General features: G+C 34.0%; 1 protein-coding gene and 4 non-coding genes across 8 annotated transcripts in view; 4 read left to right on the forward strand and 1 right to left on the reverse strand.

The window, feature by feature from the left end:
• LOC123701492 (neurobeachin) overlaps positions 1–15,240 on the forward strand; it is a 310,024-nt gene that overhangs the window by 106,997 nt on the left and 187,787 nt on the right. For all 4 annotated transcript variants that reach the window (XM_045648984.1, XM_045648985.1, XM_045648986.1 and 1 more), the window contains one exon: positions 4,572–4,698. In XM_045648984.1, the coding sequence (XP_045504940.1) occupies positions 4,572–4,698 (127 nt within the window). The remainder of the gene's footprint in view (positions 1–4,571; positions 4,699–15,240) is intronic.
• Positions 8,509–8,581, reverse strand: Trnaa-agc. The gene has a single exon. It is a non-coding gene; the product is annotated as a tRNA-Ala (tRNA).
• On the forward strand, positions 9,144–9,216 carry Trnaa-agc. The gene has a single exon. It is a non-coding gene; the product is annotated as a tRNA-Ala (tRNA).
• On the forward strand, positions 9,437–9,509 carry Trnaa-agc. Its single transcript has one exon. It is a non-coding gene; the product is annotated as a tRNA-Ala (tRNA).
• On the forward strand, positions 10,225–10,297 carry Trnaa-agc. The gene has a single exon. It is a non-coding gene; the product is annotated as a tRNA-Ala (tRNA).

Genomic DNA, 15,240 nt, shown 5'->3' on the forward strand with positions numbered 1-15,240 from the left:
ACAATAATGAATAGTTAAGGTTTAGTTCCACTGTTAGTTTGTTAATAGCTGGGTCCACACCGGACGATCCAGTGATCCCGCGATCCGCGATCCAGGATCGCGGAGCATGGATCGTGGATCATGTTAGGCCGATCCACTTTAAAAACTTGCGATCCAAAATATGCGCTCCAAGTGATCCTAAGGCGATCCGTGATTCAGCCAGTCTAACTCTTGTACGATATGGAGTCACACGTACAACGGCGGCGTCTTGCCGTTGCAGCAGTAACTTTTATTATACTGAAATGTTTGCGAAAAAATAAAAAAAAATAAATCGACGGTTTTGGGTGAAACAACTTTACAAAAATCGATTGGAATCTGGGACTCAGCTGTACGCAGAGCTAGTTTCAGATGAAGTGGAACACAATTTTGCAAGAATGAATGCTAATCAATTTGAGATATTGTGTTCATTATTGGATAACAAGCTAAGAAAGAATGATACAAATTATATTTTCTTCAGATTTTCGACCGACTTCCCCATTTCGCAAGAAATATGACGCCATGCATCATCCCTGACACCTCTATTTGTGTAATTCGAATCCTTGGGATCCCATAAACATGGAAATTTTGTACAACGATATCAGACGGCGACTTTCCGAGATATCCATGACTTTCTGAGGTGAGGTGGATCGCGCGAACCAAAACACAAGCGTCCACACCGCGCGCATCACGCAACTGAGGCACCTTTGAAGCGGGTACAAAAACCGCCCGCTAACGGATCGCACGAGGTAGGGATCGCGCGCGGCAAAACGCGTGCATGGATCGCGCGCGGCACGTCCACACCGCCCGCATCTTTGGATCGCGCGCCTGCCGCGCGCGATCGGATCGCGGTGGATCGTCCGGTGTGGACCCAGCTAATGAGTCACTTTAATTAATTTAATTGAAACCATATAATTATTATGTGATCGAGAATTTTCACTTTTTAAGTATTTTGTATAATTTTACCCACATTTAATATAAAATTTTGGCAATTTTTCAAATTCAAAATATTAAGATGGCCTCCGCTTTTAAATCATTTTCATTTAATTAATGTTGTTTTAGTAAATTATCGCCTTGTTCTTTTAAAAAGCTACAGAGAATAAAAATTATTAAGTTAAATATTGACAAATTTATGGAAGTAAACTGGTTTATAAAACGTTACTATTGGTCACGAAATCATAATGAACCGCCCACATTTGTTGCGGGAGCGGTGCATATTGTTTATTTTTAAACCCAAAGGGGCGGAACGGTCCATTTTGTTTTTATTTATTTTACTTGTAAGTTGTAAAGGCGTCCAAACTAACCTCCTCGACATTTCTACTACTCTGTTACTTATTTGGAGCAAGATTAACCCGTTGAAAGTTCTTCAAAATTTTTTTTTGAAGAACTTTCAACGGGTTAATCTTGCTCCAAATAAGTACCATTCATGGTTGTTGCAACCATTCATGGTTGAACATCATTCATTCTACACATAATAAACAATTTCTGAATTGAAGAACTGACGTCGCTACAATTTTGTGTCAATAAACCTTTTTTCTTTTTAAATACCAGAGACGTTACTCTAAAAATCGAAATCTGACATCTAGAATCGAATGCATTGATTACTTGTGAATAAAAATCATCATAAATTAATAAATTCGATTGACAAATGTTTCAAATCCGTATCGATTAATTCACTTTAATCGATGTTTTTATGCAAGTTACATCTCTTCGAAGATAAAATTGATAGACGTCAAATGTTGCCTATTAAATTGGCTTGACTATAATAAAAAAATAAATAAATGTACGCAAGAACCCTTTCGTTATTTTGATGCACTCTACCAGGACTCTATCGTCGACAAGGAGATTCAAAAATTTTGGTTGCTTTTTATGACGTATCGTATTGGAAGAATGGATAACGGTCCGAAGATGCTTATAGAAATATTTTGTGTTACTTGTTCCTTTTTTAATGTTTCGTACTGAAAAACATGGATAGAGTATAGCTATAATAATAAATAATAACACATAATCATCTATAATCGAGAGTTTTTTTTTTAAATTACTAAATATTCCGTATAACTACTTTAACTTGAAAATTATATAATTCTATACAGATGGAAATAGTAACATTAATGAAATTACTATTGAGTAAAAAGTTTAATATGTGCACTATGAACGATATTGGCCGGACGGTTGCGGTCAAAGCAATCAAGACGGAATGTAATGGTAGGTCGGCCGCCCCATGCCCGCTCCCGACACGTTAATGAGAAAGTTTCTCTTGCTTTATGTAGCCCTAATAAAAGTGGAGCGCAATACCGATAAAGTTCCAATTACAGTTTTATTTTTAAACTATCTGTGCCCACTACTTTGAAGTATTGCTATTTAAAAAACTAGTTAAAAGTTTTGCTGTTCGATTTATGTAACTTTTGACTTATAAACAAATCCTTGCTTTTATATTCTCTATTCTCTACTATAGTCCTTTTCACCTAGGATGATTCCTGTGACACTTCATCGGGTTCCGAATTACGTATTTTATGTTTAAAACGCCAAAATAATTTTAGTGCATAATATTTTTATTTTATGGCGGCATTATTACCAAAAATTTAAAAATTAAACATCTTAAACTTATAAATCAAAAACAGTATTGTTTAGTTTAATTTAATGAAAAATAAAATAAAGTAACACAAAAATATAATACCTACGCAATTCGTGTACATGAAATGGATCGTTGAAAAATCATAGAGTTGGAAAATCAAATAATCGGCGCCCATCTTGTGATCGTTTGTCAATCGAGTCAATCGTCTGTACGAGTGCGTCAGCCTTGTTTAAAAGTTGCATTTTTACATTGATACTTTACGTCGTATTCTGTTATTGTTACTAATTGTTATTGTTGACTTTTTGTTGCTGTTGTTTGCTAAGTTTCCTTAGTTAATTGTTGGCGAAATGCCGAAAAAACTAATTTTGGTACTTTATTCAAATCGATTTCATTTCCATATAAAATATTATCGATTATCGGAAACCATTGATACGATTTCAGTAAAGGACCTCTCTACGCGTGTCAAAAATCGATGTGTCACAGAAATCATCTAAGGTGGAAAGGACTATAGTCAGTCACAACGAGGATAAAGATAAAAAAAATGTCGCGTAATCTTAGCGGAATAATATTTTGCGGCAGAATGCCTGAATGAAACTTAGAATCACTGCAATCTGCTAAGAGTCCTTAGGTAGTTAGTTCATTTTATTTAAGAAACACTCCACGAAATGTATTCCTTGAATGAACAATGCCTTCATGCAGGTAAAAATAAATCCCGAAATTTCATTTCTTAGAATTCATACGAGCCTAGTATTCGTTTGAAAAATTTACCCCTTCATCGTCTTAGGACAGCTTCGCCCCTGGTAGTTTCTTTATATTTTAAAGATCTTCTATTTTATGGCAGCCTAGTTTTTGTGGGAAAAGTTTAACCCTTTCTGTGCCGGCATTAAATGCGTGATAATTAATTTATTATATTTATATTGAATAATTAAATTAAAAAATATGTAATTAGTACCTAGATAAATAATTAATTTCTGATATTTTGAGCCTTAAAAATTCAGCGGAGTGTTGATCTAAAGTTCATTAAAATATTTCACGTTGTGATACAGTACCTACAATTTATTCGAGCGAGTCGTGGGAATTGACAATATCTGGCTTAGCTGAAGCTATGAACAAACGCATAGCTGGATTATATTACAACATAGCGCGATGTTGGTATAGCGGCTTGTTATGGCGCCCGCGGATTTGCACTAAATCGACTGTAAACGGAAAGCTTTTTTTAATTAACAAAAGCCAATGCCATGGATTGTTTGTCTGATACCTATTATGCACAAAAATGAATAAAATATAGATATAGGAAATAGTGTACACTTATAACGAGGAAAATAGGTACCTATCTATAGAACAGTATAAGTGACAGGCAATCATTCATCTTTTATGCATTCTTCTATCATATTGTAAAAAAACTAGTGTAGGTATTTAAAATATCTATTAACGAAACTTAACTGTAACGGTATTACTTATTTAAGTCCTGTAAAAACAAAGATTTAAATACGAGTTGTAAAATAGCAGTTCAATCAGATGAAAACTGAAGACTGAATGAAGCTATGCGAGCTCTGCGGTCTTGTTACTGATCCGCCAGCATCGAGGCGCCTCTGCGTCTGAATTTGACCGCAATTATACAGAACTAGGCTTTGCGGTACTCTCCAAATATATACCGGTGATTACAATCCGGGATAGAACAATTTCGATCCAACCGATTCGTAACAAATTCATGGGAAAATGTGTAAACTGTAAAATTTTACAATTTCCTGTACGTACCTACATAGTGAATGCTCTTGTTTATTTAGGTATATTTTTAATTGTTTTTCTGTTGTACAAAATTAAATTAAATTTTGTTTTTAATATTAACAATAAATATATAAATAATAGCAATGTGGACTCTTCTTAGTTTAGCATGTCATCGTTTTTGAATTGTGTTGTTTATTTGTTTTCCCTATAGTCCCCAACCTCCCAAAGCATACTAAAGTGTGTGCATTTGCAGGCGGAGATCTGGTCGGTGTTCATCGCGATCCTGCGCAAGAGCGTGCGCAACCTGCAGGCGTGCACGGACGTGGGGCTCATACACCACGTGCTGCAGCGGCTGCCGCGCGCGGAGACAGTCGTCGCAGGTGTGTACACGCCCTTATAACGATACAATATTGTTTTATTGATTTGGATAGGTATTTTGTTTTGTAGATGTTTATGGGATACTGCTGGTAGTGTTACGAGTAACTTGACGATAAGGCTCATTTTATAGGCAGATATACTCATCTTTAAAAACAGAGGTGATCCCGCACTGAAGTTTATCATTTTTTACCTAAGTAAACAAAATGTAAATTTTCTTATAATAATTAATAAAATGTGATTTTTTAACTGTTTTATTGTTTCAAAACAGTCCCAAAAGTTTGAAGTGGGTTAATGAAAGTCACGGGGTTGAAAGTACCCCGATATTAGGTAGTTGTTTGCTATCCATAGATTACGTTCGGTCCTTCTCATATTTTATGTTCTCCTAGTAGAAATCGTGTAATTAATACACGCCCATCGGGGGTTCCCAACCCCCATGCGGTTTTTAAAGACCATGATTGTATTTTTTCATTTAAAATGGGACGTGCCCTTAAGGATAGGGATTCTTACAAACCCTTCTTAATCTTTTCGACTGCCTTATTACTTCTACGATCCTGGTATCGTTGGGAATATTAAGATTCGTGTAAGGAATTTTAGCTTCTTCAAGAAGATTGTGTTCTTAAAATGTTTTTGCATAACTTAAAAAAATCAATGGCACTCGAGATTTTTTTTACTAAATAAAAATTAAGTCTATCAGCATGCATTATTGTGAATAAAATTATGTTCTTACGTTAATTGCATTTAAAATACGCAAATAAATTAATTTAATTAATCTGCATCAAAATAGGTACACCTAGACGTGTTTTTCTCACTTTTATCATACGCAAGCAAACCTCTTCATTTTAAACGTTGCCATTTTCAGGATGAGGTTAAACACCATCCTGAAAATATAACTAGATTTATGACCAATATTATGAGATAAAATAATATTTATGACGGTCTCTATGATTTGCTGTATTTCACAAAAGTGGCTCTTACTGTGATATCCGGCACGCCGTGATCCGGAACGATATAATCATGTGGTATGATAAAATTATTTACTCATTTTTTTGCTTACCTCGTGAATTGATTTAATATTTATTTAAAAAAGCGGATCAAATTATGTCTGTTTATTTCATTTTAAAATGGTAGAGTATCACATACACAATACGAATTATTTGAAACTAGAATGAAGAAATAGAAACGATGATTATACAGTACCTCAACGACAAGGTAAAGGAAGTTGATTTTAAGATCAGTTGTGAAAAAAAGAAGAAAATGAAAAAAGCTCCCATTATTCCTAATCGAGAGATGAGTTTAAATTCCCTGCTAGTCTTTAGAATTGAGCATAAGTGACGCCACGCCAGTATACATGTATCACAGTTCACCTATTGTGTTCTTTTGCCGCCCTGGTAACGTCGCCCTTTTGATTTTTGCTTTTTATTTCCGACGATACTATTTCCGAGAAAACGGGGTCAATGTGTCGCGGTAAATGAACACCTGTATAATGGATGTGACGCGTGCGATTTTACAAATAAAATAATAAGTGATGAAAGGAAGTAAACACGTGCCGCAAACTGCCTGCGAGCAATAAAATATCAGCATTCTATGTTGCTGACGATTGTAGATTCTAATCAAAACGTCTTACTTTTTTTTATCAAGTAACAAACAACCACGTGAACAATCAGTGAATAGTATCATAATCACAACGTATGCGTTCTCATTGTTAATTTGTCTCTATATAAACTGTAACATCGTAATAAATATTTTAGTCCTCTCCCCTGTGTGGTTCCGTACGTATCCAATTTAAATTACCCCTCGCTCGCTATTTCAAATTTACTACCGCGTTTAACTTTTAAATTAATTGCCTTCTATTGTTTCAAATTATAGGCAATATCTTATCACTTTTAAATTAATTTGAACATTTGAAATTCTTATTGGAATTGTAGAGGTATATCTATCTCAACGTAGTTAGTGTATGAAGATTTCTAACATTTACCTAAGTACCTAAAATTATCAGGATACAGGACCTTTTTTTTAACAAACAATAATTTTAATATTTCTTTCAAAATCATCTTAAGATTAAGTAAATATTTACCATTATTATACATAGAAACGTTGACACGGTATCTTTTGATGAATGGGGCCACTTGTCACCTCAGTCAAAAAGATGAGGCAAAAACGTCTCCGGCTGTTATGAAAGAAATTCGAAGGGTCTTAACGTTCACACGGGTGCTAGGGTATAATAAGCCACGAGGAGATGTAATTTTTGCTATTAAGAAAATATTTATTTCATCCTATTTATATAATGGGCAATGTTTTACTTTTTCATATGTATGGAATTATAATGTACCTACATAAATAACAGGCAATATGAAAAGATCTTGAAATCATAGGATGTGGAGTAGAAAAATATCATGAGAAGTTATTTTTTTATAGCCAGTTTTTTTAATTAGTGTAAAACATGGACAGTTCTAAAAATACCACTATTTTTCCTGAGCAATACAACCTGGACCTCTTCAAAGCTAGGGTGAATAGGCTCTTTCTAGGCAGACGTGCACCCAAGTAGACCACATCGCTTTCCATCCGCTTTCCATCAGGTGGGATTGTGGTCAAACCACTGTGTGGCCTATTGAGTATAAAAAAGTAAAGGATCAAAAAAATGATGGAATAGGCAATAACATAAATATTTCACGGGGAACGGAATGACCCCAACCCAAGCCGATTGAAAAGTGAGTATTTACTTGTTATGGTTAGATTTAGGTTTCCTTATTAACCAAGTAGATTAAGGCTTGGGTCTAGGATGAGCTGTTTTCCAAAAACATATCTTAAAAAGATAAACTAAAGAATTCTTCACCCAAAATCGAAATCACTCGAGGGTATGAATAATAATCCCACGGCTACTAGGATATCATATAAACTAGAAAGTGCATAAAAGTCCTGAAGGATATTATTATAAAAAAAAATATGCCAATTCTCTCACGACACCGACACCAAAATATCAAAATAAAAATAGAACTTCGGTTGTGTACAAATTTTACCTGAATTTCCAATTCAAATGATCTCATGGCTGTCAAGGAATTGTAAAAATTTTAAGTTTATAATAAACCGACGAGGACCAACCCTCTAAAGAAAAGTGAGATCTTACACAGCTTACACTTCTCACGAATACCAAGAGATCAGGAACGAATATGTAATTTGTGATAAAAGCTCTACCTGATTCCCATTTCAATTTCAAAAATGTCTCAGTTTCGCATGGGATGGAAGGGAAACAAAAAGTAAAAGGAATGTGCATCTGACGTGGTTTCAAAGGGTTGAGGGTTAGTTTCTCATGAATACTAAGGCATCATAAACCGACGAGGGTCAGTGAACTGGTCTCATCTTAACCTCATAGACATAACTTTGGAGTGTTGTAATTAATAAACAATTTGTTGTCCCGAGTTATTACAGAACTTTAATGAGCTTATTTTAGACTTAAATATTTTGCGTCTTTTGTTGAGTTATTCTAGAGTTTTGCAACGGTTTATATTGTTTTAAAATTATAAAATATAAGAATAAATTTTGATAGAAACGAATTAAAAATATTGAACCTTTATATTGAATGCGTTTTTATCTATAGAAATACCTATATTTTCTGTTCCATTGTATATGTTGGTTATACATTGGGATAATGGCATATAATTATTATAATATTAATATTGATCAAAACAGTAAATGATTAAAAAAATGTTGATTATACTTTTAACACCAAGTTTAACAGTTAAAATATGCTCTATAAAAACTCAAGACGGTAAATTTTTATGACGATGTAAACTTTATAAAAAACACATAAAAATTGGAGGCGCCGGGTATCGATCCCGGTACCTCTCGCATGCTAAGCGAGCGCTCTACCATCTGAGCTACGCCCCCGGTGATTACTCGAATAAAATTTAATATCATAACGGTAATACCAAAGAACCTCGCAAAACAGCCCCGGGCAAGGACATTGCGGAGTATTATTTCACTTTTGTCGGCCTGAACATTATTATTTTATAGCAAATGTTTAAGCTTTCGTTTCTGTTTTTGAAATGCTTTTAAACCCATGTGTGTTTACGAAATAATACGAAATGATTTTCTCTCTTTAACATCTTGCTAAATAACCATATTTTATGAGTTAAGAATAATAGAACATGACAAAAATAGATTACACTTGAGGCTGTAACGTATATACCGTTGATTATATTCTGTTATACTTATTTAAACTGAAACATTACAAATTAGTAAGTTTGGTTTTCTGAAAATTAAAAAAATTGCTGTTATGATGTGCGGCACAACACATTGAAAATTATTTAATACATTAATTTTATTGCATTAATCTTAGGATAAGATACAAACGTGCCTTATCGATTTTATATAAATTGTTGTAATAAATATTTGTCTAACGAGATTCAAATATAGAGTATAGGCGTTTTTTTTATAAAATCCATACAACGGGGGCGTAGCTCAGATGGTAGAGCGCTCGCTTAGCATGCGAGAGGTACCGGGATCGATACCCGGCGCCTCCAATTTTTGTTTTTATAATTTCAGGTTATCAAATATTTAAAGATTTTTTGTTACTGATTAATTTATTGTACCCGTTGATAAATATTTATTAACTAATCTAATGTTATCTATTACCAGAAAGTACGCGAACCAGTCGACGCGGCAGTGTTGTCAAACAACGCCTGCAGCAATTAGCCTTACTTTGAAATGACTGTTACAATAAATTTGTAAGATTTGTTACTCGGGGGCGTAGCTCAGATGGTAGAGCGCTCGCTTAGCATGCGAGAGGTACCGGGATAGATACCCGGCGCCTCCAATTTGAATCTTTTTTGTTTTATATTTCTTATATGATTTCAGGAATCAGGAATACCAAGTTGCCTAACTTCTTAATTTAAAAATTTTATTCATATTTATTTATCATGTGTAACATTTTCATTAATTAAATGAATTTATGTGGTTATGAATAGAATTAAAATTATTTTAACCCGGCTATATCCTTTGTATGGACTTATTCCCAGTATGAAAATTAAATATATTGTGGTTTCGATAGTCGTCTATATAATTATGACTTCAAAAAGTGCTATGATATTATTTAGTATTTTTATATAGTTTTCCGGGGTTTTTACTGAAGATTTTTTTTACATTTTGGCACCTACTGCATACTATTTGAAATTTAAAATAATATGGACTTCGCTTGGGATGGCACTCTATCTTCAACATTTAGACTTTTTTTTATATGACTGTCCTTATTATTTTTGCCTCCAATGCTGGTTTGCGTTTGATAATCAAATCTTTGAAACATTTTAATACCCTGGGTTTCTTCTCATGATAAAAATTGAACTGTAAAAATGTATTTAATAACTAAATTGCCCTGAATTTGCATCGTGCGTAAACAGGCTCATACTGTTATTACGTGTGCAAGTGAAAGGCGCTGTGCATGCTATAATGTCACGTACTCCAGTTTTGCGGTGAGACAATCGCGAAGTAAGATTGTTTGCTTGAGTATAAGAATTTCGGCATCATTGCTAACCGGGGGCGTAGCTCAGATGGTAGAGCGCTCGCTTAGCATGCGAGAGGTACCGGGATCGATACCCGGCGCCTCCAATTTTTTGTTTTTATTGGATTCAAATATGATGCAATATAATGCGCTTGATCTTGTTAGAAAATTTTGAATACTAATCAATTTTTCATTTAATCATACTTATTAGGTACGTTTTTTTGGAAGGTTTTTGGTTACTTCAATATCGAAGTTATTCTCGAAATCCAATAAGTTGTAGGTACCTATTTTTGGCATAATAAATTGAATAACCAAAGTATTATTTTGACATTACATACTAACAGACACCTCAATTGTATTTATTTATACAGACGATCGAATTATTACGTATGAACATAATTATTAGCTTATTGTTATTGACACAGTACACGATTTAATTATAATCGACTTAATTAGAGATCCCCGAATAGGAAGCCGCGTGACGTCACACAGGTATATTAATATGTAAAATGGCGGGCAACGTCAAATATTGGAAATGTATAGACACAGATAATAATTAGTGAAACCGCGCAATGTGTTCGCTAACAAAGGACAGGTGATGTTTGTTGTTCATTTGTTGCTATTGTTTCTAGAACAATCTATGGGTGATTTTCCGTTGACTTCATTACAAATGCACTGTCTATGTTATGTGCATATTTCTTTTTTCAAAATAGTAGTTTTTTTTTCTATACTTGATGCCAATGGAGATTGCACGGTTGATCATGAACGTACAACTTTTTTGTAGATCTTATACATATCTTCCTATATTTAAATCATTCTTGTTATCACAAATAATTATTCTATTCGCTGAAGCTGTTGCTTTTTGATTATGATTTTTAATTTGGTTTTATCTTTCTGTACGCTATAATTAAGGAAATAGGAGAGTGCGACAATGTGTTTAATTAATGTGACAATTGTGAATTAATTTGTAAAATTATGGAGTTCCAGCGCGACGGCAAATATTAAATAATTTACGCTTTAGAATAGAAGCAAGAAATAAAGCAGCGCGAACAATTGTGGCGGAAACTTAATTTAATACAGAAATACAATAAAGCGTTCGAGTCCAGTAATTCCCGCGGTTAACTCGCCGGGATTCAATCCCGGCCTGTTCCGGGATTAAACCGGGATTAGTCACCTCAGCGACTCCGGGATTACGTTTGGAACAATACGGCCGCCATTAAGCGCCGCCACCCGCCTTTTTATTTCAGAATTGAGATGAACGCGACGAGCGTACTCCTTTAATGTATTGCGCCCTGGTACATCTGGGACTTTGCTCAATCTCCTTGCCCTTTTAGAGATTACAAGAAAAATTGCCTTTTGGATAACACGAAAAATATATTCAAAAGTTATTCGTGACTTTATCCTATCATACGTAACGTTTACTTTAATAATGTACAATCCTTCTGTCACTTACTTCTGGTACATTTTGTCTTCGCGGACTTGAGAATTTGAAAATTTGAAAGTTACTTTTTGAATTACATATTCTACAGAACAACTTTCGAACATTAACCGTTAATCTGGAGAGAATATAACATTCGTATAAAGTACCCAGTAGGTGCGCACCTCGGCCGTATCCACCCAACTAATTCTTAAGAGCTGTTATCTTAAGGGCGCTTTGAATTTCATTCGTCTTACATAAATCTCTTTATCGCGGAGTTTAAACGAAATGGGAATTTCACGAAAGCCGCAAGCTTTCGGATCTCCGCTCAGATGGAGAGATTCCGGGGCGGCGAGATAACGTGACGATATTGTTGACATTTGCATACACAGTCCGAGCTACATGGCTTTTTACGTAATGACAGGCGGTTTTGAAAGTCATCTACTTCGGGAATACTTAGAATAATCGTGGGATAGAGTGAAGCTTTAATGAAATGGAAGATTACTAAATCTTCTATTTCATTTTAAACTTAAACTAATTGTTTTTCTTGTCTCTTTTGCTTCCATCAACTTGTCTTATTTGTGAACAGCATTTGAGCTGTTTCAGTTTCAGTTTCAATTTATTTTAATAACTACATTTTTTGTATCGTAGCTTGTATCTCTATATATAAAACTCAAAGGTGACTGATATAGTGATCTATCAACGCACAGCCTAAACCAATGGACGTATCGGGCTGAAATTTGGCATGCAGGTAGATGTTAGGACGTAGGCATCCGCTAAGAAAGGATTTCCCGAAATTCTTGCGGGAACGGGGAAAAACGGGGATGCACGTACAAAGTCGTGGGCGGAAGCTAGTATCTTTATATAACGTAAACGATGAATCTCAATTTCAAATTCCCAGAGAGAAGGCATAGATATAATATTATGTTTTATTTGCGTCGTTTTAAGAATTCCAAATGATTCGTTTTGAATGAATGGCGGTTGTTGGCTCGACTAATGAAGTATCTGAAAAGGCTTTCGGAAACTAAATTACGTCGTATTTCCAATCATTGGTTGCTCGTCGCGATCGTTTGTTGACTCGTCACGATGTTTGCTATGATCAGTTGGTGTATAGGTACGTTTTTATTGAATCAGATATAAGTAGCATAAATTTGTTATTCAAATTGACGGAAAATTACTTAATAAGCGTTTTATTGCTCACAAGCTGCTCGCTCTAACTCCGCCCGTGTAATTTTATAAGTAAACTTTACAAAATTTTAAAATACACTTTCCTGTAGGACCTAATATATTTTGGTAAAAGTCTAATAATGTATCCGACTTTCCACTTTTGTGAATAAATTGATTAAAAATTAAAAGCTTCTAAGCTTCTTATGCCTGCAGGTTTATTGAAAACAATTGTAAAGGTATGTGTAATTCTAAGTGAAAATTGAAACTTCACACAATAAATAGGAGGCCGTGTACAAAATTTAGCGACAAAATTGTAAATCCGCTTAGCTACTCGCCTACTCGGTAATGCCTCCATCGGCAAATCGTTCACACGCCGATTGTATTTCACGAAACGAAACTACATTTTATGCTGAACCTAGAAACAAATTCGCTTAAATAAACGTATGTAAAAGAAGCACTTTTGTACGTTTATTTTACTACTTAATGTATAGTGGATGGAAAATAGTTAAATAGGAAAACAGGTAAATTATAACTTTTACATTGTCTAACATCTTGACCTCGCCTATAAGGTTTTGTAAAACAAATAGAGAGAAATATAAATAGGAATACCTTATATGTGTGACAGTTAATATAACAGGCTTAACTCTTAATAATACATTATCTAATCCTTCCTTGGATTCCGAGAAACGAGCGAAATACGTACAGAAATATAAAAGCCGGCAATAATATTAACTGAATGAGATCTAAGGTAGGTCACGTTTTACTAATAAAGCCACTTTCATTCGTCGTGAAGAATACCCATTTATTGCGTACTTTACGACGTGTGTGCGTGTGTGTGTTACTATATAAAACTAACAAGCGGAAAACCTTCACATATCAACTAAGCTTATACCTATATAAACTTTTATGTTTTCTTAAGATATTATAAATATATCATAAGTTAATTTAATAAAAAGAACTAGGAATATAACTTGTATTTCAATAGTTTCCTTTTGGAATGTTAATTCAGTCTAACTTTCTCTGCTTGTGTAAAATTGAGGAAATATGAGCCCCGAAATAGATAAAGGAAATAAATTGTTGGAAACAAATTTATTTTTCGAGGGGAAAAAACTTCGTACATGCATTGATCGATTACTGTCATTCGTCTACCATTACAAATTGATAACAAAAAGGTCACACTGAAAATAAAAGGAATATGTTGGTACAGTTGAATATTGAAAAATGAAATCTTATTTCCCTATGTAATTTGTACGGTGAAGATTCATTTTGTTTATTGTTGTATTTTTATATATGTGCATTGTACAATAAAGTTTATTTATTTATTTATTTATTTATTTATGTATGTATAGCAGTATATTTTATGCTCATGTATGGGCAAGACTTTTGAAGAACCAAATTCGACCTTAGTGTTGTAAAATTAAAACTTCATTTATTTGGTACCTACATATTACAAATTGTCAAGCATAATATGATATTTGAACTTGCACCAGCCCCTGTAGTCTGTACAAATTAGTCGGTAATTACCGATAACTTATTTATAGACCCGTCTTCAGCAATGAAAATGATGTCGCTTAATACCTCTCCCCAATTTGATGGAAGCATACAATGGATACATATTTGTTTATAATTTTTATTCTTCACAAAACTTTCCTTTATGCGTCAAAATATTTATATAATAATAGCCTTGTAGCAATGCATTTTTATCTAAATTAATAACATCATTATTTCAATTCCGTAGATATATGAAAAATAAATAAAATATAGATTTCATGGATTTGGAAAATCATTTCTTTGCAACACATTCGAATATTGTCAAAACAAATTATTCTTTGACATTGTCAATCGTTATGATACCGACGTTTGATCTCGACAAGATCTCGAAGGCCCTTCTCCCATTACGCTACCGGTATCCTAAACGTCCGCGACTAGTATAGGTGGTCGTTTTTACGTCGCGTTTCGCGCTTATCTCTTCGGAAGAAAGATAAAAAATTCTTATCATCATGTTGTAGTTCTCGTGCGGCTATAAAAACTCTACAATTTACTTATGTTTCTTTCAATATATGGATGAATCCAGTACATCCTACTTTTACATCGTCACTGGAATCGCTCGACATAGCGTCCGTCTACAAAAACGAGGCACAATAATGATGAATTTAGTCATTTTTCAGTCGCTTAATATGCGAGCATCGGGCAGCGAGCAAATATCTAACTAGTATTCTACTCGAGCATCGTATTCTAGAAGTATCGAAATGGGAGAAGGGCCTTACGGTTTGTGTGGATTTGTAGATACGGTTGATAATATCGGAAACATCATTTCTATTCATATAATAAAATCGTAGGAAAGTCAAAACTGTACATTGAATATTTTTTTAAAAGAATACTTGATCCATGATCTATAATCGATATAGAAACCAAAAACATAGTTTATAGAATTTTTGTCTGTTTGTCTGTTTGTCTGAATGTATT

This window comes from Colias croceus, chromosome 21, assembly GCF_905220415.1.
Source record: "Colias croceus chromosome 21, ilColCroc2.1".
In the NCBI taxonomy this organism is placed as follows: domain Eukaryota; kingdom Metazoa; phylum Arthropoda; class Insecta; order Lepidoptera; family Pieridae; genus Colias; species Colias croceus.